This window comes from Carassius carassius, chromosome 15 (assembly GCF_963082965.1).
Source record: "Carassius carassius chromosome 15, fCarCar2.1, whole genome shotgun sequence".
NCBI classification, from domain to species: domain Eukaryota; kingdom Metazoa; phylum Chordata; class Actinopteri; order Cypriniformes; family Cyprinidae; genus Carassius; species Carassius carassius.
The window spans coordinates 26,901,786-26,921,585 of record NC_081769.1 but is presented as its reverse complement, the minus strand read 5'-3'; the positions used below and the strand labels follow the sequence as shown (position 1 = coordinate 26,921,585).

The following is a 19,800-nucleotide window of genomic DNA, read 5'->3' as shown; positions in this document are numbered from 1 at the left end:
AGCTGCTGACCTCACACTAATTTACAGTTTCATGTCTCAGACACTCTCTCCATTATAAGTATACAACATGGGCCTGCACATTTCCCCATTGCTCCCACCAAAAAAACCAAACAATTTCAAAAAGAACTTCAGGACTATTACGACAAACCCACAAGACACAAAAATGAGCCAAATGTGTCCAAAAGCTGTGGACGGGGTTGAAAGGCTCGTTACCGCCTCAAGTCCCGAAAACCGCAAGACATTTTTAGCTACCGTTAGCAAGCTTTCTGTCTCGCTCTGTGCAAGGTCCACACATGAAGTCCCACACAGTACGTGCTTGCGCACACATATCAATTTATCACAACACATCAAATTGTATAACAGAGCTGGAGTGCATCCAATCGAGTTAAGGATGGTAATCTTACGACTGGCAGAAATAACGTGTTGACGCAAACTGGACTTTTTTTTGGTGGAAAAAGACTGTTGCTATTGCTGACTCTTATAAGATGATGAGTCCATTTAGGAAATGTTCAAGAGACTTCAAATTCATAGATAGACAGTCAAAGAGGTTGAAGGAGTGAGCCAGTGAGATCAGGCCACTCAGAAGGTTAAAGGCTGCTTGCAATTACCATTTCCTCTTCATAAAGACTTTCAGATGTGCTCCTGCCATGGTGCAAAATGCAGCAGAGCAATGTAAAGAGTGAGAGAGAGACAGACATATGGAGAAACACAGAGAAAGCAAGGCACGCATTAATCCACATCACAACTGAACTCAACACCCACTACCTGAGCATTCAACATCCACGGCCAACTCTACCATTCTTCCATTTGAAATACGAAAGCACATTTCTATCTCAGAGTAGATTTTAGATTTTAATTTTGTATCCTAATTTGCTTTTTAATCTCAAAATTTGTCTGTATATCTCACAATTTTGACTTTATATCCCAAAATGCCAACTTTAAATTTCACAATGTGATTTTAATTTCTATATAACATTTAAAATTGCACTGCAAGATGTTAAGTCACATTTTGAGATATAAAGCCAAATAGGGAGATATAAATTCCCATTTTGAGTTTAAAAATGTAACTGAATCTAAGATTATTAATTTGTTTTTACTTCAAATAAAATAAACGTGCATTGAAATGTAATATTACTAAAAACTTATATTAATTTAAGGCAGTTGCCTAGGAAATATTTCTAAATTTTATTTTAACTGGAATTACTAAAATAACTCAAGCTAAAAGAAAAAAAAAACTAAATAGGCATACAAACACACACACACACACACACACACACACACACACAAAACTAAACCACATAAAAACTCATATACACTAATATAAACTATTAATAAAAACGAACAATATCAATAACACTGGGAAAACTGGAAAATAGAAAGTCACACGGAGAGTTATTAAGTATTAATTCTAAGAAATGAAGGTGGAATTACCTTATTTTTCAAAGGCGTAAATGTGTTTCCACGTTCATTTTCTGAAGGACCTACAAACCTACTAACCTAGCGATTGGTTAGAATGACCGACTTGTTATCCGACAACCAACTGGTCGATAAGTGATGTAAACTGAGTTTATCAAGACTTCCCTTTCTAGTATACTCCATCTAACAGATTTTGACAGAATCTACAGTAGTCAACATTTGAAGTGGATCCAAAACGTTGATCAAAGTTGTCCTTAGACAAGAATGGATTTTGGTTTTAAGTTTTAGGACAACTTTGATGAAAGGTTTTGATCCACTTCAAATGTTGACAAGTGTAGTCTAATCTGTTTGGTTTACATGGCCAACCAGTGTAACAACACAGGGCTCACTTAAGACCAACTAGTTTTGCACTCTGCAACCTAAATCTAGCAAATAATTCAACACTTTGACACATTTCTTTACCAAAGTGGAATTTAGTTTAACTCTTATTAAAAAGTGTGATTCAATAGTGGCCTACTTGTACTACGGACTTAGTGTAGATAGCCACCCGACATAGCTATGTAATCAGCTGGTAGGGTGGCATTTATTTGTCTTCGTCTTGTTTTGACTGGTTGGGAGAATGGGTACCACCTCGTTCTCTTGGGAATTTCTCTTTTTCCCTGTTCTTTCATAGCATGGAAGAGGGATGTGGTAATGCAGACTTTGCCGGAAGAGGAGGGAAAGGGAAAAAGTGAGTCTGTGACCTGAAATAAATAACCGAAAGAGAAAGGGAAGAAAGAAAAAAGATTGACACCGACACGCCTATAGATAAGACGTTGTCAGAGAATGGTGTGATATTAGAAAAGTTGGGCTAAGTGGGTAGATAATCCTCTCACCCCTGGATTTCCTCTGTCTGCTACAGCAATAAAGCCCTTTACACAAAACCGTGAGGTATCTAATAAGCAGTGCTCTCACTGAGCAACTGCATTCCTATGGCCAGTGCTCTCCGACCGGGACAACCAACTTTTTCTCTCTCTCACATGCAACACCCCGTAGCCCCCCTCGTGGACAATAAGATCACAACAATTAAAAAAGGATGGAGGAGAGGAGACATAAAGTAAGTTTCCTGCAATCCTGATGCCTGGCAGAAAGTAACCCCTGGCAAAAGAGATATCAGCAGGGGAGCACAGTCTTATCCCAGGAGTTGGAGAGGGGGCTCAAGGAACAAATCCTATTATGGCCCTACTCCATAGGACAAACAGACACAGAGATTTAAGCAGGGCCCCTGACTGAGACTGGCATTTCACTGTCTTTTACTCCAGAGGATCCCACAGCTCTGCAGCAACCATCGCACGTCAACTGAAGGTCCTGAGAATGACCTGCAAGATGCTGGTGAATGTGACCTCATAACCCTCGTAAACATCACATTCCATGCGGACAACTTCTGGACATTTTACTGACATACTGGTGACTGATTAATCGCTTTAATTGCTGATTAAATGTTTTTGATGAGTTGAGATTATATCTTAAAATTTTAGTTTAGGAGGGAAAAACTCTACATTTCTACACTGTGTAACAATACACTAAAGTCAATCTTAAAATTAAACAATACACTGAAGCAAATCTGCTGACATTTACAATGCTCGGATTTTAAAAAAAGTTCCAAAAAAACAATTCTAGCTATTGATAGTTATTTTTTACACTATGGACATAGCCAATAAATGGCATGTAAATAATTATATACTCTTTTGTCTGAATAAATTAAAAGCAGCACAAAATATAAAATTATTTTTTTAAATTTAATTTATGGCATCAAACTATATAATGTAGACTATGAAAAAATTATATTTATCTTGAGGGAAAAAAAAACAAATGTCATAACTGAAATTCTGCAAAAATAAAATAATCAACACTGACATTTGATGGAATAGGCTACAGTTTGTTTTAAACAATGAAGTATGGATTAAAATGAATCTTGTATTTTCCCATCAAATTCATCTGAGCTAATTGAAACCCAGTATGCAGATATAATTGCAGATATATAAGTGAATATGTTCTAGTTATGTTGTTTCCATATGGGGTAAGGTGGACCACAGATAATATGATTAACTTTATGTTCTGTCAACTTCTTGCAAGACTGAAGCAAAAAAAACTCCAAAATGTAAATTAGGTAAGATATCATTACTCATGCTCATTGATGTAGAGTTCAGACAGCTCATGCCATGCTTCCTGGTCTCCCACAAACCTGCAAGACAGAGTAGTGGTAGTTAGCTCATCAGAAAGGCCACTGTGGACAAAAGGGGGGTTAGGGAAAGGCTTGGGGGCCAACTCAATCAAATGCAAAACCTTTTTTAATTAAAAAGAGATTGGGGGAAGGGTAAGGGGGTTCGAAATCCTCTTGTAAAACACTCACTGCTCCAGATATTCGTTGAGCTCACGGATGGCCTCACTGCTTTTGCCCTGTGCTCGCAGGATGGAGATCTTGCGCTTCCTTGCTGCCTGTTGAGTTGACATCCACAGAGGATTAGGGCTTTAGAGTTTCAAGTGTTTGTTAGCAACAGAAAAGAGCAAAGAGTGAAATAAAGAGGGATGTGTAAAATGATCATAGTATTGTGAGAGCTGAAGAAATCTCCACAATCCCCTGGGATTTTTTTGATCAGGCTCTGAAGACAACAGGGACGGAATCAAAGTCTAACATAGTTGGATTTCACATCCATCTCATGAGTGTCGATCAGACAAATACTGATTTTGTCTATTTAGATATATTATAGTGAAGTCAAACACTGTCAGATTGTCAAAAAATATGCCAAAAAAGTTTGTAATTTTACATGTAAAATTCATATTTAGAAAACTCAAATTCAAAACTATAAAATATGCTACTAAATTCTATTTTGATACATGTTAAATCTAAAAGGTAAAGATTACAAAATTCAAATGTAGTGTTCTTCTTCTTAAAAAAAAAAACTCTTAACCTTCCAACCATGACAGGGGTTGTAAATGTTACAGTGTATATTGTATAAGCATCAATCCTTCTTTGAAACAGGGTGTTATGTAGAAATAAATGCTGTCAGTCACTGGACAGAAGGGCATGTGAAGTCCTTTTTTTTTCTTCCCGAGGAAGTTTTACAATAAACAGCCTTACACCATCAGATTGTCCAATATTACATTTCCTTGAAAGCATATTATTATTGTATTCAAGTCATAAGTAATATAACAGCAGATACCGAGAAGTAATGTCTTTATCAGATTAGAAAGCCTCTGGATTCTGGCGCACAAGCATCAACGAGGATGTTGCTCACATAAGAAAGAGCAAGTACCCATTTCAAGTGGTGAAAATAACACATTGCCAAAGAGCCGCGGGCCATACGCATTCACATAAACTTACAAAGCCCAGTTTGCATCAGCCACAAATAACGTCCGCCCTATTCCAACGCAGAAGTGACTTTCAGGCGGATTAGAATCTCATCAATCTGAATCAGAAAGTATTACGCCAGGTTCTACGACTTTTCCAGGAGCGGCTCTTTTTTCCCTTCGCTGGTAAAAGGAGAGCAAAGAGCAGAAGCTTTACCATTCGAGGTGCCCCAGATATTATTTATGAACTGGCACTTGATAGAGTTGGTCTTCCCTACTACCACAGCACGGACCAAACTCCATCAAGCTGGGCATGAGTCACGTCTGAAAGGCCATAAATCTGGAACTGCTATGATACCACCGCCACTCCAAATCCACTTATCCATCAACCACGCAGCCAGGCGAACCTGCTTCACTGGCTGCTCGAGCTAAGGAGCTGATGAACTGCCAAACCCCTACTGTACGCAAGTCTGATAGTACTTACTGGATCAGCGGAAGACATGGTTTCACATTACTGGGCTGCAGATGACAGGTGAAATAAGGCTAGAGCTACAACCTCAAGATGTTTGGATTATTGTACGCGTTCTGTATTGCTATATAACTTTACCCACCAAAAGTATTTAAAGAAACTCTGGAATGGAATAAAATGGCAATTCCAAATAGTTTAAGCTACCAAATTTTATTGTTAATGTTCAGTTTCTACCAATGAACGATTTCTTTGTATTCGGTACTGAACAAGACGGAAGGCTGTTTGCGACCGCAGGTTATTTACTCGGCCCTCATATCTGTCTTTCGTTTCCTCTTAGCGCACTTGGCACTGACGGAAACATACGGAGGCTGGTAGACCAGAGAGTCTTACGAAACTTTATTAAACAATGAGCTATTCCAAACCATTTCAGTCTCTTTATTCCTTCCCACCCCTCTCACTTCTCTTTCGACATGATCTGGGAAAGGCCAGCATCTAATTTTTGCATCTCTTTGCGATTCTTTCTTCTTAAGCATTTCTGAGTGGCTCTCACCGTGAAGGACCTGGCTGCTTCTATCAACCCCTGGCTCTGCTTTCAGACTGCTATTGAGAGCCCACCTCCAGGGATTTCAAATGCAAACGTCATTCCCACAGGGTGAAGAGGAGTTGACTCTCAGCGCTGTGGTGTACCGACACGACCTGACTTCAAATTCATCCTCAAATAAGAGAATTACCTGCTAGTGGTTTCAGAAAAAATTACCAGTAGCAGTCGATAAGTTCTTTCTAACAGTGTTTAAAAGGCTTAGAATAACTCAAAAAGGTGGTTGTGTTTTCATAATAAAAACTAAATATAAAAAAGTCAAAATTTCATGAGAACATACAAATCTTCTGATGTAATGCTTAAAGACGATAATTGTCATAATTTACTCACCCTCATGCCACATATTATTTTAAAGAACGTTCCGAATGTACTTGTCTACACAAATGCAACTCATAAAGAAGGTAAAGCAACATAAGACCCCACTGAGTTTCACTATTAAGACAAAAATGTCTTCTTTTTGTGTTGCACAGAAAAGTCAAACAGTTTTATAAGAACTGTATGAAAAAAATATAGTTGGATCAAAATGTAGTGTCAGTTCAGAAGAATCTGTTTGACCTTTACAAACTCCATCTTGTACTGCACTGTAATTGCCCGTAATTCTAGGGGTCAACCTCAGGAGGATTCTCATTGACCTCAATTGCTTTCACAAGCACAGCCATGTTTATCCTGCTGAATTACAGGCAGAGTGAAAGTGCTGAAATTCAGTGAATGCAGTAAGCCTGAAATGTCAATCAGTGTTAAAATAAATAGCTTGTTAACATTACATTTAAGTGTTTAGCAATGGGCAATGTTTTATGTGAGTAAAGGTAGACCACTTCAAAGATATATGATGGAAAGAATGAACAGTAGACTGATAGAATGAGTGATAGATGGAAGAAACAACAGATGTATAGATGGAAAGAATGACAAATAGACAAAAACAGACGGATGAATGGGTAGGTAGGCTGACAGGGAGAGAAAGAGAGAGAGAGAGAGATAGATAGATAGACAGACTGACAGAAGCCAGGAAGAACTTCTCCAAATCATTGCTGTAGGTATTGGACCATAATGAGCGATGGAAGGGCTAGGAGTTCGAACATTCTTTGGACACCGCCATGGCAGAGAAACCTTGAACAATTTTTGTTGATTCAACAATTTTGGTTAATGGGTCCCACATCTATTCCACAGCCTATAATTACAACAGTTCAGTTTCCAATCTCAGCTCTGCATGCTAGGATGCCTCACAAGTCCTCACAGTAGTCGCCAATTTTCCGCCATTTTCTTGGATCGTGCCCTCATCCCATTCCACTGAACATGTTAAAAAACACAGCATTTAGATAAGCCTCGCATTTACAGACAGGTGACCTAGATGATGTCATCCCTCCCATACCACAACCTCTTGTCACCCCGCCTGGGATTGGATTGTGGGAAAATATAGTCTAGCTGCCACTGCACAACAACTCTTCCATGGTTTTCTTCCATTCTCTTCCTCAAAATGCATTGGATTTGATGGGAGGCGACTTGAGTTTGGACATCAGGAAACAGGCAAATCTCTTTCAGGGCCATCAGTAAAACCTGGGCTGAACCTAATTGTGTCAGGGTGGTTCACATGGTTCTCGCCTACACCATTTCCACAAGTGGGTGAATCCTACCAAGCCTTCCATGTCCTGTCAATGTGCATTCTGCATGAAGATAAGAGATGGGATTTTTCTGTTTTTCACTGAGAAACGTGGCTACACTGATGGCCTGTTCTGGTCTTTTGACATAGAGAGCAACTTAATGATAAGTCCTGAAAGAGTAAAATCCTGCAGCATGACATTTCACAGAGCGATCGAGCAAATCTTTAAGAATCTGTCAGCCCATTTCACTTCATCTCCCAGACTTCCTGGTTTCAAAAAAATGATGGCTGTCTGAGGGATCATTCACAAATGCACATTTCCTTTTAGGAGATGATGGTTGCAGCCGGTTTCTGTGAGAGACTGATGAGGTAATGAGACGTGGTTGGACAGTATTTTCCAGCACTTTTTTCTGCTGAACTGTGTGTAAAAGGACCATTTCATTATATTGATGATGACAATTCAAATTTGGGTTAAAATGACAGTTCATAAATAAAAACCCAGTTTAACAATTTTGAGTTAAGTTTACCCAGTAGATTTCACCTGCAGGTAATGGGATATCATATTTCACCTCATGGTTTTTATTACTACGGAAGACAAAGTTCATGTAAAACGCAAGACTTTGATGGGGACATTTGCAAAAATCACGTAATTGCCACATTCTTTTCCAAAGCGTGTTTGGCTTGGATAACACTAGGACACTGGGAAACATATTTCCCTGAGGGAAAATTTGTTTCATATCTTTTGGATGTTAACAGAGGGGCAAAGCGATATGATTACAAGATTGTGAAGAATAATGTAACCACACTGGTTTGATGATATCCATTTTGCGCTGATCTTCTCAACTTCCCATTTACACGCCGTTAAATGTGCTTGCAATTTAACCTTGATCATGGGAATAGGGAGAGTGCCTCGGTTGAAATGCACAAAAAACAAACAGTGCAGGCCTCTCGTTTTCAGAGGAAGAAAGATGGATGGGAGCAGTTTGGTCCAACAGTAACAGATAGTTAAATAAATATCAATGGTAACAATATAACAAATGCAGGGACGAGAGGATGGGGGACAGGAGGTTTTTTTTGCACCCACAAGATGAAGACAGTGATCGCTTGAAGCAATAGCTTAAAATGAAAACCCCAAAATGAAAATTTTGTCATTATTTATTAACTTGCTCCAAACCCCCTTGACTTTCTTTAGTGAAACACAAGAAGTGATTTTTTTTTTTAAGAATATCCAGGCCACATTTAACAAAACAGAATAAAGACAGAGGTTGTCAAGGTCCCAAATGATAAAAAGCATCACAAAGTGACACTAAAGTAAAAAAATAAAAAGGTCATAAAAGTAGTTCTTGCAAAGTAGCAGCAATGTCTGATGTGTGAAATTAATAATTGTTCTAGTCAGATCTGATCAATAAATCATTGATTTAGTTTAGAATACCAGTCTGAATAAGTTTATGAATCTGACTGATCTGGTTCTTGAATTCAACTCCCTTATTCAATGATTCAGTCTAAATGGTTATCAGTCCAATGTAAGAGATGATTATCATTGAATAACACTTTAAAGCTGTCATATGACTCATTTAAATATATGATTCAAAAAGAAAGTGTAATAATCAAATAGATTTTTATTATATTTTATCCTGTTTGTACATACTTTCTGAAACTTAACAACTCCCCATTCATAATAACTGCTTGCAAAAGAGTGACATAACTAAAAATGTATCATAGAAGAATAAATTAATTATGGTTTGGAACAATATGAGAGAGAGCAAATGATGACAGACTCTTAATTATGGGTGAACTGTCCCTTTACGGCCGAAAACGTGCAGAGAGAGATTACCAGTGGGAAGGGGGTCCCTACAGAGTGCACATGAGGGTTTATTGACTTTGCCAGCAAAGCCTCCATGTGTTCAAAACAAATGGACGGTGAGGTGTGGAATCCGTGCACGATGTCCAAAGAACAAAAGTATCTGCTTCATCACTCACTTTGCCAGCTGAGAGAAAATGTTTAAAACATCCAAGCAAGTCCATGTGTAAAGACAGCGCAACAAAAAAAAAAGTGTTTCGCATCTACAGGGATGGGCCAAAACAAATAAGGTTATGAAAACACTTTAAAACATTTATTTTCCTGCATCGCTGCACAGCCCTTATGTAAGAATGAAGGGCAGGTACAATATGTTTTGAGGTGATGGTGGAAAAATATTGGAAAAACATAGAGCATACTTGGATACTGTAAACCACTCCACTGAATCTCAATAAATATTAAGTGAATAAAAAACAGGCTTCATGCGTTACGCCAAGACAAGACAAATCAATAGCTAATGGTACATTTGGGCTTTTAATACCTAAGTGATCTTTAGATAATAAATAAAGACTGAACCACATACTTTAAAGGGAGAGTTTGCCCAAAAATAAAATACACTACCGTTCAAAAGTCTGGAGTCAGTTTTTTTTTTTTACGCTATATATTTATTCACAAAAGAAGCAATCAATGGTTCAAAAGTGACAGTAAAGACATTTATAATGTTGCAGCAGATTTCTATTTCAAATAGGGGTTAATTCAGGATAATTTTTCCCATCATCTCATTGACAAAATGTCCCCCAGTTCAACCTGAGTTTAACCTAACTGCTGTTCTTGATTATTGACAGAAATCTGGGAAAAAAAGTATACTTTTCACAAAAATATTAAGCAGCAAATATGTTTTCAATATTTAGAAGTTTGTTTCCTTGAGCACAAAATCAGAATATTAGAATGATTTCTTAAGGATCATGTGATACTGAAGACTAGAGTTGGCTGCTGAAAATTCAGCTTTGTCATTCCTTTGCCAGGAATAAACTACATTGTGAAATACTGATATTAATATTTCAACAATTTCACAATATTACCGTTTATTCTATATTGTTTTTATCAAATTTTTGAGCATTGGTATGTTTTGAATGGTAGTGTAACTTTGTGTGAAAAACAGACCAAAATTTTATTTGTTATTCACTGATCCTCACTGCTAGTGGATCACTGAGTCATTGAGTTGAACTCAAGAACCGAATGAGTCAATTTGTGGATGAAACAAGAATGGTTTCGTGAACTAGACCAACTCAATTCACTTAAACTTCAAAAACGATTTGATTTGTGAAGAAATGAAACCTTATGCTTTTAGAATGACATATGGGTGATTAAATGAAGACCGGATTTTCATTTCTGGATGAACTATTCCTTTAGGTTATCCAAAGGTTACAGGTATATAAAAAAACAAGGAAAACCATCAGCACCCCTGGGACCCATGAGTCTTTGGAAAACGATAAATCCTCATCTTCAAAAGGCAAGGCATTTATTTTTGCTGAGGTTGCCCCGGCCGTGTTTAATACAACTGAAGTCCATAAATCAATGGTCTTTGTTACCCCACACACTTGTGTGTACTGTGTTTGCGTGTGTGTGTTTTTAGCAGCCAAGGTCACTGAGGGGAGAAAGCATTTAACATATATGGCTGAATTAAGAAAAAAATAAAAAAAATAAATAACCTTTTTTGCTTACCGTATTAGTCGGGTCATCTTGTAGTATTGAGTCATACAGCTTATTGGCATCCTCATACCTTCAACAGAGATCATGTTTAAGGACAATCAACAAGAACACTGGTCATGTGTAATTAAGTGGTAGGGCTATCACATAAAGTTCACAGTAAACAACTTTTTGTATACAGAGCGGCTTATTTCTATGGTGACCAAGCCTATGTATCCAAGTGGCAGAAATAAACAGCCATTATTGTACCTCCTCAAATAGCCACTGTTGTGCAAGGTTTACTAGCTCTACAAAGAGTGTACAGTAATCCACAAACGTGATTGCCTGCACTTTGATTTACCTCTAAACAAATCAGCCTGCACTTCCACCACAAATCAGGCATCGTTTCGAAGCGCATTTCACTTAAAAAGCATTCCGAGGAGAGACATCTATGAGTTACAGATGCAAAAAAAATAAATAAATACACCCGACGGGCCCTTCAACCTGAACTGAGGGTTGGAGAGCACAGAGTGTTTGAAAAGATGTTATGAATTACGATTCTGATCTCATACAGTGTTTTCTGAAGAATAGGAGGACAATGCCACAAGAACTTCACACTGTTAAAAATTACCAGCATTTCACAATAATTAACAGTATTATTTTACAGTTACTTGTTGTAATTAAGTTTTCCCTGTAATATCCCAATGAATACCTGTAAAAACTACAGTATCCTTGGATTTTACAGAATTTAACTCTTATTTTACAGTAAAATCTTGCAATCTAAAACCTGCTGTTATATCACAACAAGGTCTGTAATATCACAGCAACACAGTGAAAAAAATTAAGGATTTCACAACATTAAACGGTATTATTACAGTGAAATATTGTATTGAAATATGCCCTGGGAAGTCACATGACATAACCGATCTGTTTTGAATTGAAAGCGCCATCGTGTCCCTCTTCTATTCCGGGCTGAATGGAGAAGGTGAGCAGCATGCATGTTTGCAGCACTTACACCGATGTTATTTTGATATAATTACAATATATACTTTCAAATAAACGTTTATCGCATGACACAGTTCACATTTTGTTAGCAAGTGCCCGGAATTGTTGAAAGTTCTCTCACAGCATTTGCTAATAGTAGTAATGTTAGTAATGACGAGAGTTTCTCTATAATTTTTCATGTCACTATCACGGTTTAAAAAAATCTGGTGTTTGTAAAGTTTATAAACCAATGATGGGACAAGCATTACTATTTATGTGTGCACATTTCTGTAATTAGTCAAGGTTATCATAGATTAGCAGGGCTAACCGTTAGCTGTTTAACTTTAATGACTTAGTGATTCAAACGGTCCATGATTTTTTTTTTCCAGCGGATATCCTAGTTACAACAGTTCTCATTTTGTTAGCAAGTGTCCGGAATTGTTGAAAATTCTCTCACAGCATTTGCTAATAGTAGTAATGTTAGTAATGACGAGAGTTTCGCTAATATTTTGCATGTCAATATCACAGTTTAGACAAATCTGGTGTTTGTAAAGTTTATAAACCAATGATGGGACAAACATTACTATTTATGTGTGCACATTTCTCTAATTAGTCAAGGTTATCATAGATTAGCAGGGCTAACCGTTAGCTGTTTAACTTTAATGACTTAGTGATTCAAACGGTACATGAATTATTATTTTTTTCCAGCAGATATCCTAGTTACAATATGACTGAGCTAACTGGAGTAAGTTAGTCTCATGTCGTATTCGACAACGGGAGGGTTTTAACACTTGGGTTCCCACTTGTCCTGATATAAATGAATAATAATTGTAAAAGTTGTAAATGCACCTTACATTGAGTGAGCAATCTCAAAGTGCTACAGAAAAAAACACTATTTATATACCACTATCATTTTTGACATACGGCTAAAATTATATTACAATGATAAATGATCATAATCTGCATTCAAACTGAAATTCTTATTGTTGGTTGCCGTGTAATTTCTCCTTTTTCTTTCCTTTTCTTTTCTTTCCAGGTCATCAGAGGGCGAGGCTAACCATTCTGTTCAGTGTCAGGCTAAGAGTGAGGAGAAATAGATTAGGTACAGTAGGTGACTAGTTAACATGCACCACAATGTTCAACTGTAAATTCGTTGGCTGTGAGCATGTGTCTGAGAATGTGTGTAACTATGTTCAGCACACAAAACTGCATAGCAATGCCCCCAATTATCACTACCAGTGTGGGGTGCCTGACTGTCCACGGAGGTACATAAAACACACGGGACTGCAAATTCATATGTATAGGCAGCATAGGTCCTACCTGCAGGCTGCTGGGCCTATACTACCTGGCACATCAGCTCTACCACCTGACACACCCTTGAAATGTCTGCTTGAGGCTTGTGCATTTAAGTGTGACACTTTGACCTCTCTTATTAAGCATTTGAAGACACACATAAGGGAAGGAATGGTAACTAGATGTCCATTTAGAGGTTGTGATTGCACGTTCACATACGTAATGACTTTTGCTTCACATATTTCCAGAAAACATAGGTGTGCAGAGGATTCAGTTTTAGATAACCTTGTTTTAGACAAGTCTATTGCTACAGAGCCGTTGCCAGGACCCAGTCAGTCATATTCAGAGGCTGCCGAGGAACATAATGAACCACAAATGCCATTAGCTATCGACGAAAACCTATTTTTACAGAACCTTACACTTTTTTACCTGAAATTGCAATCTAAGCTACTCTTACCAGCAAGCACCATTCAAACCATTATTGATGGTTTTCAAAGTGCTCATGAACTTGGCCTGTCCAATTCCCTAAACATTCTGAGTGAGAAACTAAAAGAACTCAGAATCCCTCAGGCCACTATAAGCAGCATCACTGAGGACATGAACAGAGATGATCTACTCACACTCTATAACAGGGGAATGCTCAGTACAGATGCAAAGAGGAAGGCTGCTTTTAAAGAGTTTTTTAACTATGTTCATCCCGTTCCTTTGCTCTTGGGCAATGATGAAAATGACAAAGAATGTTTTGCTCAGTATGTTCCTATTCATGAGACATTGGTGACACTTTTCAAAAATGAGTCTCTACGCGAACAGTATACCATGACACGTTTGCAGCCATCTACTGATGCTGTCTATCAGGATGTCAAGGATGGAGAAGGCTTTGAAAGTATTCCAATGTTGAAAGCTGACCCTTCTTCACTTGGTTTAATACTGTACCAAGATGCCTTTGAGGTTGTCAACCCCCTGGGCTCAGGGAAAAAAAAGCACAAGGTTTTAGCGGTTTACCTAACTCTGACTGATATCTTGCCTCACAATAGATCTTCTATTGATCAGATGCAACTTGTTCTCTTATGTAGGGAACAGGACTTTAAGTATTTTGGGGTAAATAAAGTTTTTGCTCCCCTGATTGAGGACCTCAAAATTCTGGAGCAGAGAGGTGTAGTCACATCTGATGGCATTGTTCTAAAGGGCTCTTTGGTTGCCATTGCAGGAGACAACCTGGGATCCCATTCTATTGGGGGATTCTTGGAGAACTTCAGTCGGTCTACTTATTTTTGTCGTTACTGTGAGGTGTGTAGAGATGATTTCCTGACTAATCCTATATCGTGTGGTACCAAAAGAACAGCCCAATCATATGCAAGTAATTTGCAAGAGCAGGAAACTACTGCCACTGACTCTGTATGCGGCATCAAGTTTGACTCTCCTTTCAATCAGCTTTCACATTTCCATGTTTGCCAGCCTGGCCTACCACCATGTCTAGGCCATGACTTATTTGAGGGAGTCATAGCTTATGACCTTCCTTTATATATTCGCCATTTAGTTGAGGATAATCATTTTACATACCTGCAGTTAAACAGGTGCAAGAACCAGTTCAGATATGAAGTTAACGATGGTAAGGACAAACCAGCAGACCTCTCTCCCAGCAGCGACAAGCTCAGTGGGCATGCAGTTCAGAACTGGTGTTTGCTTAGACTTCTCCCACTCATGGTCGGTGACAGGATTAAAGATCCCTGCGAAAATGAGGTGTGGCAAATGATTTTGCAGCTGAGGGAGATTGTTGAGCTTATCTGTGCACCGGTCATTACAGAGGGCCAGGTTGCGTATCTTAAAGTCCTCATAGAGGAGTACATAGACAACAGGACAAGGCTTTTCCCCAATGCCCCCCTCAGACCAAAGCACCATTATCTGTGCCACTATCCATCTCTCATTATTCACTTTGGCCCACTTATTCGCCTATGGACACTCCGATTTGAGAGCAAACATACATTCTTTAAACAGTGTGCCAGAAAATTGCACAATTTTAAAAATTTGTGCAAAACTCTAGCAGAGAGGCACCAACTTCTACAAGCGTATTTGAGTGCAGGAAACTTGTTCCCTCCACTTGTACAAGCAGAAAAGGGGACTGATTTTCATGTTGACGATTACAATGACAAGATCAGGGCATCTGTAGCCAGTTGTCTATTCCAGTTACAGTCGGCAGTGGCTTGTAACTATGTTACAGTCAAAGGCACAGATTACAAAAGGGGGATGCACATTTTACTAGAGAACAGTGATGAAGGGCTTCTTATTGGGAAGATTATGCTAATTATTGTTGTTCATAACTCGGTCTATTTTGTCTCAGAGAAACATACTTTTGTAAAGTTATGTGACACAGGTGTGTACTGTGACCTAGGAGTGGCCCAAGACAATTATGTGTGCATTAAGCAGGAAGATCTACTGGACTACTATCCTCTTTCAGCATACAATGTGTATGATCAGTCCCTTATTGCTCTCCACCATTCTTTTCCAGAGGCAGTATGAGCAGGGAGGAAAGTGAGTATACAGGATACGTGAGGAGAGATGTGAGTAGTAGAGCAGGCTATATAGTCAAAGCAAACAAAGTTTTTTTTTTTTTTTTGGTAGCCTTGAATAAAGTTGATTTTGTCATTAACTTGCTTTGTTGATTGAACAGACTATAGTATGAAATATGCATACAGTGTAGGGATGGCAAAAATGAGAAATTACAGTGTTTCATGATTTACTACTTAATGAGACTAGGCCAAGGAGGCAGTGTTGTCATACTTGCCTGATCTCCCTGATGACCTTCTTACCACCATGCTGGATGAGCTTGGGGTCGAGTCTATTGAAGATCTGACCTTGGTGGAGGAGAGGGATCTGGTGAAATACCTCAAACCTATCCAAAGTCGGAAGTTATTGAAGGGCATCAAGGACGGTAAATTCATCTGTTCACCCATTACACTTTTCACTCTTTCATGTCACTGAAGTAGGGCCTTAGAACATTTGCAAAACTGGTAGACAATATGCTTTGTATATAGTCCCAAGCTCACACATTGGTTACCTGTCAAATACTATTGGATGAAGTGATTAATCTTAGGAGTGCAGCACAGCTTATAGACCTTATTCATGTGTGTGGCATTTGTTTAGTGTGACGTAATGGGTTGGGGAAATGTATATGGTGTATGGAATTACAAACTCATCAAAACTGGGCTGTTATTCACTGCTGTTGTTTTTACATCTGGAAATACATAGAAGTGAATGCAGCTGATGCTTATTACTTGCATGCATTTCCAAACTTAATAACAATAGCAGTGAAAAACAATCAGACCCTTTTATGATGAGTTTGTAATTCCAATAGTGTATTGGCCTGTTATTTTAACTATTGTTTTTTTAAGTGGCATTATCAGAGCAATCTTTTAACATGAGTCAATGGCCACTTCTGCGTTCTCCCAATCCATTATGTCACATTCTAACAAATGGCACTCACGTGAATAAATTCAAATTTCTTCATCCAATAGTGCTGACAGGAAACCAATGTGTGAGCTTCCTCCGGGAAGTACTGGAGCAGGATTACAGTTAAGCACACAGTCTATTGACCCCATAGCACTTCATCTTGCCCTATCTTAATTAATAAATTGTTTTTGTGCCCTCTAGGACTTGTTACTCTTAATATGGAGTTGGTCTCTGCTCCTGATCCAAGTGCTCCAAGTTCCCTAACTCCATGTCCTCCAAACACAACATTCCAGCCTCCAAATCAGCTGTTGCCCAGCCCTCCAAGCACTGCCCCAAGCACGTCAAGCGCTTTACACTCTGGCGTACCATGGCATGTTGACTTTCGTCTCAACTGGGACCAGGTGTCACCAGCCATTCGACTTAGAGTGGAAAAAGAAGAAAGACCATTGCCAGACGAGAGAAAGGCTCTCGTGGTCGTGCTCGTGGACCAAATGATGCAGCACGACCGCAACCCAACCAGAGCCATGTGCCACAACGTTGTGAGAAACATTGTCAGGTAGGGATGGGACTATTATCAATATTAGCTGTCAGTTAATCCCCAGCCCCACCCCCTTCAACTGTTTGTAACTTTCACTGATTCATTCCCTGCACCTATTATGTTAAAAGGGTGCAAAAGTGAAGACTTTGTAAACATGGTTTGCTTAAACAGAGCTAGTATATTCAAGAAAACCATAATAATTCACATGTTTTTATGAAGGTCTGTTTCAGCCTGATGTTTTTTTTTGGTCTTGTTCAGCCTGATTTTTTTTTTTTTAAGCATAGTTCTTTCCTTTAAGTAATCCTTACATTAGCTGTACGCTTCTGTCATAAGTGTTTTCTAATTATCCCACCCACATTTTCAGGAGCCATCCAAAATCATTTGGCGACATTGGCAAGTACGGTGATACTGCTGGAGACGGATGTCACTCTCTTCTGCAACAAGTAAAAACGAGAGTGGAGTACAAAAATAGGAATAAAACTCTTGCTCAACGCCGCAGAGAAAGTAGACCGCGCACGGGAATGGCAGGAGAGGCCAGACTGGCAAGAGGTCCTGTTGACCAATACGGGTATGTGGCAATATGTATGTGGCAATATACATGTAAATTCTGTCAATATTTGTTCGAAAGCATTGTATATGAATATGAATAACCCTGAAACAGGACAAAACATACTTTTCTCTTGACTACTTTATTGACACTTTGACATGGACCCTTTTCACAGCAATCATGTTGCGATGTTAATAGTGTAGTAAACACAGGTGTTATTACCTGTGATTATGGCCTTGTTCCATTTAGGATTTATCTGAGCCAGGGCGCTGATATTGTGCATAGTGGCTCTCTGGCATGCATGGTTGTGGTACACTAAATACCTTGACCTTAAAGGGATACAACTTTTAAATAGGACAAATTCTGGAAATCTTAGTCACTTTGCGGGCGAGATGCTAATGGTCTAATCCGATCCAATGATCTATGCTAGGCTGGAGCTATACATGGTATCGCCAGACTCAGGGAACTGCTGGATGAACGAGAGAATGGTAAAAATCAATTGTTTTACTCGAGGGGAGGTGGAAAATTAGCTTAATTCCCCAAATGGTGGAATATCCCTTTAATTAGTTTGATAAAATACACCTGTGTTTACAACACTATTACACTGTAACATAACTTCTGTGGGATGGGTCTATTTAGACAGTCACAATAGGGAATCAAACTGCTGACCCTTCAGTCATGAGACGACTTGCTCCACCTTCTGGGTTATAACTGTCCCCAATAGTATTGTTACCCTGTGATGCCCACTCCTAGGTGTGTCAGGTGGGGCCCAGCAGATTTGCCAGAGGGGGAGACCGAGGCAACGTTGGAGAATATAAAGAGGGATCTGCTGAACATCTACTCAGGCATGCCATCTATTGTCTTTTGGGGTAATTTTGTTTAGACTTTAGTAATTGGTCAAGATCTGAACACTGTGTGTGTTGGGCGGCTACAAGAACAAATTGTTACTTGGGTACTAACAATACATTTCTATGTCTGTATACACAGAGGAAGGAATGAGTGGGGCAGAGAGAGCAGAACCAATGATGGAAAAGACATACGTCATCCTGCGGAAATACCTTAACAAAGTGCCTGCTGCAGCGATGTCTGAGATCAAACAGGAATGGCCATTTCTCTTCTCTCAGAAATGCCTATTCTCGCACTTTGGCCTCCTGACGGACGTCGATGTCCTTCAGAAGCTACAGGAGGCAATTAGTCGACGAGGACAGACCATCCTGGATTACTGTGCAACACTGGACAACCCCAAGATCCGTGATGTTCTGGCCTGCTATGATCCAGACTCTGACAAGGCTGCCTGCATTCTGCTGCTCCTAATGTTGTACTTCAAAGAGCCGAAAGAGAGTTTGATGCTTGAAGTTGATGTAAGATTTTTCATTCAAATATTTAAAATGCAAAATGAGTGATTACATTATCAACATTTACCTTGCATTATTTACTACCTCTGACCAATTAACAATATTTATCCTTTATCCTAAATCCATGCTATTGTGTGTTAACAGCTTCCCCGGGCGCCGCAGCATAAATGGCTGCCCACTGCTCCGGGTGTGTGCTCACAGTGTGTGTGTGTGTTCACTGCTCTGTGTGTGTGCGCACTTCGGATGGGTTAAATGCAGAGCACAAATTCTGAGTATGGGTCACCATACTTGGCTGAATGTCACGTCACTTTCTTTCTTAACTATGTTACAGCCATGTGCCACTGCTGTGGACGTCAATACTGCAGAACTCCCCGGAACCCCCTGCTTGATCATTCAAGGTAATGTTACTTTGATCTAGTATCGTCATTTCTAACTCATTATTTTGTTTTCATCCTAAAATCTACATGACCACAATAAATAATAATAATTCTAATTATAATAATAATTACATTTGTATAGCCCTTTGTATCTTAAGCAGATCGCAAAGTGCTTATAACACATAATGTTGTATCTGTTCATTTCAGGTGTCATGATGAAGCCCTCTGGATGGCTTATATCCATCGAGGGACATGTCGTGATGGGCCCACAACCTTTCTTTTTACACGGAGTAGCTGCTTTCTTCAGCAGCTATTACGTATTCAACCTTGAGTATCCTGCCGCTGGATCTTCGACACTGGAG

The 19,800-nt window shown here is 39.0% G+C and overlaps 2 protein-coding genes across 5 annotated transcripts in view; one reads left to right on the top strand and one right to left on the bottom strand.

Annotated features, from left to right (window-relative positions):
• The window catches only part of LOC132158730 (ER membrane protein complex subunit 2-like), a 47,679-nt gene that overhangs the window by 16,288 nt on the left and 11,591 nt on the right, over positions 1 to 19,800 (bottom strand). The window contains exons 5-7 of the mRNA XM_059568274.1: positions 10,934 to 10,991; positions 3,809 to 3,894; positions 3,581 to 3,640 (exon numbers count right to left, since the gene is read on the bottom strand). Coding sequence (XP_059424257.1) covers positions 3,581 to 3,640; positions 3,809 to 3,894; positions 10,934 to 10,991 — 204 coding nt within the window. The remainder of the gene's footprint in view (positions 1 to 3,580; positions 3,641 to 3,808; positions 3,895 to 10,933; positions 10,992 to 19,800) is intronic.
• Positions 15,799 to 19,800, top strand: part of LOC132158729 (uncharacterized) — a 5,034-nt gene continuing 1,032 nt past the window's right edge. For 2 of the 4 annotated variants that reach the window (XR_009437711.1, XM_059568273.1), the window contains exons 1-7: positions 15,801 to 16,103; positions 16,823 to 17,177; positions 17,524 to 17,727; positions 18,460 to 18,575; positions 18,694 to 19,067; positions 19,393 to 19,459; positions 19,646 to 19,800. The exon at positions 19,646 to 19,800 is cut by the window's right edge and continues 11 nt beyond it. Coding sequence is in view for 1 of the 4 variants with exons in the window: in XM_059568273.1 (XP_059424256.1) it covers positions 15,986 to 16,103; positions 16,823 to 17,177; positions 17,524 to 17,727; positions 18,460 to 18,575; positions 18,694 to 19,067; positions 19,393 to 19,459; positions 19,646 to 19,800 (1,389 nt within the window). In the remaining 3 variants the exon portion in view is untranslated. Of the gene's footprint in view, positions 16,104 to 16,822; positions 17,178 to 17,523; positions 17,728 to 18,459; positions 18,576 to 18,693; positions 19,068 to 19,392; positions 19,460 to 19,645 lie in introns of all 4 variants that reach the window. The other 2 variants (XR_009437712.1, XR_009437713.1) reach the window with 2 other exon arrangements.